The sequence below is a fragment of the Empidonax traillii genome, unplaced genomic scaffold, assembly GCF_003031625.1.
Source record: "Empidonax traillii isolate 1590-97213 ecotype Southwest subspecies unplaced genomic scaffold, ASM303162v1 scaffold5554:size7851, whole genome shotgun sequence".
In the NCBI taxonomy this organism is placed as follows: domain Eukaryota; kingdom Metazoa; phylum Chordata; class Aves; order Passeriformes; family Tyrannidae; genus Empidonax; species Empidonax traillii.
Window position 1 is genome coordinate 3238 of NW_020960747.1, and position 2965 is coordinate 6202.

The window sequence follows — 2965 nt, forward strand, 5'->3', positions numbered from 1 at the left end:
GGGGCCGGGGAAGGTGACCACCACGGGGGGCGGCTGGATGAAGGCCGTGGAGTCGGGGCACTGGCGGGCGCACAGCTCGTTGCAGCTCTCAGCGATGGGCTGGGGCACAGCCACGCTGGTCTTGGGTGGGCACAGGTCGTAGCAGGAGTTCTTGGGTGGGCACAGGTCGTAGCAGGACATCTTGGCGTGAGGGAGGTGAGGCTGAAACACAAGTCCTCAGATTTCAAAATTCTGCTATGAATGAAATCACCGTGTTGTGCCCTCCTGTGCTACAACGCGTTTTATGTTCACCTTGGTGACCACCAGCTGAGCACCATGAGCTGGAATACCTGCCTGCGTAAAGACCACCCCCAGGATGACCAGACCCCACAGACTGATCTTTCTTCTGACCCCACATGGGTGTGTCTTTCACTTCTGCAAATGCACACCCTGAAGAACAACATAAAAACCTCAGTCCTGCCTCCCACAGGCTCTCCCAAGGTGAGGCAACAGCCCTGTGTTCGACGTGGCTTTGCTTGAGATGGGAGGGATTGTTATGACTCCCACAATACCACTGAACTCAGCCCAAAATGGCCTCGATTATTCTCTTGAATCTTATAAAATATGAAAATAATTCTCTGAAATAACAGTGTTTTAATCTATGACTTATTAAAGCTACTCATTGGCTTAGAATAGCCACACTTCATTCACTACCACACTCCCAAATCCTATATTTACCTACATTTACATTCATTTATCTGTAAATACAGACAGAAATGATGGAATGCTCTTCTAAACCTCAGAATTCCTGCAAGAACCTTCCACGACTGCTCTGCCCCAAATCACGACTAAGCCAATAAACAGAAATCGAAAATTTGTACTCACTAAGCTCAGCGAGGCGAAGAAGCTGGGAGAGGTGTCTGCACAAACTCGGGCACTGGAGCTTATATAGGGCTCCCAGGGGTGGGTATCTTCCTTGGGGTTGGGGGTTCTGCCCAGCCGAAATCGCTGAACAGCTTTTGAGTCATGGAAGTCGGGAGTTCTGATTCCGCTCGGGCGCTCGTGTCGTCGTCGTCGTTTCGCCATCGCCTTTTCTTTAATCTCGGGTCCAAAGTGGTTCACGCAATTCCCGGGGTCATTACAGTGACCTCACTGGAATTGCCACGGGGATTAAGCTGACTCCACGTGTTGCTTCTTCCTTTGCAACCTCGTCACTCTGGGCTTGTCCGCTCAGAGGTTTTGTAAGACTCCTCTTCGGCTGACACGGACATTTTTTCCTTAACAGCCCTTTAAATCCATCTGATAAATTAATCAGAAGCAGAAAACAGCTTATTCTGGAGCTACCCAGGAACATGGCATTTCCACCCCTAATTTAAAGAGGCCTTGATGACCTGAGATGGGTTTTCAGTGGTCATGAATATCTGCTGAGATCACACAGTGACATGTGGCAACTGCCCAAAGTGGAGAGGAGCAGGCGTTGGAATAGCAGCTCAATCCTACATAAAACCCACTTTTTTTAACTACAGGAGTCTAAGTGGGAAATGAAATTCAGTTTTAAAGGTGGTTCTGAATCTTCCAGAAATGCATCAAGCCCAGTGATGCACCAAAACCGGTCCAATTCTGAGGAAAAATCAAAGGTGCAGATAAAGGTTTTTTGTTGTGGGTGTTAATTCTTATCAGGTGTGTTCTGGGTCTTGTTGGGGAAAATAGTTTGTAATGATTTCACAAACATTCATTAGCTGGTGCTCAACCCAGGTAATGTTTGGTGTTGTATTAAATGAGTGATTTAGACATTTCACTGTTACACAATCCCAGTTGCTTTAATGTGCAGGAAACAAGGTGGTGCATGCCATTACTTTAATTAAATCGTGATTTGTGCCATTGGAAGTCATGGGTTAATATTAATGTGGCTCTGCTTTTCTTTCATTAAAAAAATTCCTTTCAACATTCACGGTGAGTTTCAGAGATCACATTTCCTGTATCAGTCATTATTTCAATCTGTACTTTCCAGAAAAAAAGAAAAATGAAACCTATGTATGTTTGTGATTATTTACCATTTTCTTGTGATTTTTTCGGAGGACAACAAGTATCTTTTATTCCAACTTTGGGATTTTTACCCATACAAAATGCACTTTACAGACCCTTCCCCTTGTCATTCCCCTAACCCTAACACCCCTCCTCAGCCCTGGGGAGGACGTGGAGCTGCTGGAGCCACTCCAGAGGAGCTGAGCAGGGGGATGGAGCAGCTCTGATCCATCAGAAAGGCTGGCAGAGTTTGGGATTGTTCAGCCTGGAGAAGAGAAGCTTTTTGGGGTGACCTGATTGGGGCCTGCCAGGACCTGAAGGGGCTACAAGGGATGTGGGGGGAGAGTTTGGAGAAGGGATGAAGGGATAGGACGAGGGGGTGGGTTCAGACTGACAGAGAGGAGGTTTGGGTGGATATTGGGAAGGAATTCCTGGTTGTGAGGGTGGGGAGGGCCTGGCACAGCTTGCCCAGAGAAGCTGTGGCTGCCCCTGTATCCCTGGAAGTGTCCAAGGCCAGGTTGGAGCAACCTGGGATGGAGGGAGGTGTCCCTGCCCACGGCAAGGAGTGGAATGAGATGATTTTTAAGGTCCTTTCCCACCCAAACAGCTCCCTGATTTCCTCTCTTTGCTTTGCAGTCACTCTGCGTCCCAAACACGGTGATTTCAACGCTCCCCTGAACTACAAAATGCACTTTTGGGGGTTCCCGTGGGGGGAGAAAGGTGCTGATGGCAGATTTCCTCAAGCCTCCGAGGAACAAGGGGCTAGGAAAGCTCTTCAGAATGGTTTGTGCCTCCTGTTTTTGTTGTTCCAGCGAGACCTGCGTGGCCCAAGGGTGAGGAAGAGCCCTGGTGCGACCAGGGAGGAGCCTCCAGACCTCCCTGCCCTCCTCAGATTGTTCGTAGCCGCTGGCCCTTCCCAGGCCTGGCCCTGCCCTGCTTTGACTTTCCCTTCTGTGTCATC

At 48.8% G+C, this 2965-nt stretch overlaps 1 protein-coding gene across 1 annotated transcript in view; it reads right to left on the reverse strand.

The window, feature by feature from the left end:
- Nucleotides 1-1065, reverse strand: part of LOC114073163 (claw keratin-like) — a 1997-nt gene extending 932 nt beyond the window's left edge. The window contains exons 1-2 of the mRNA XM_027910952.1: nucleotides 865-1065; nucleotides 22-201 (exon numbers count right to left, since the gene is read on the reverse strand). Coding sequence (XP_027766753.1) covers nucleotides 22-201; nucleotides 865-1065 — 381 coding nt within the window. The remainder of the gene's footprint in view (nucleotides 1-21; nucleotides 202-864) is intronic.
- Nucleotides 1066-2965: the final 1900 nt, after the last annotated feature.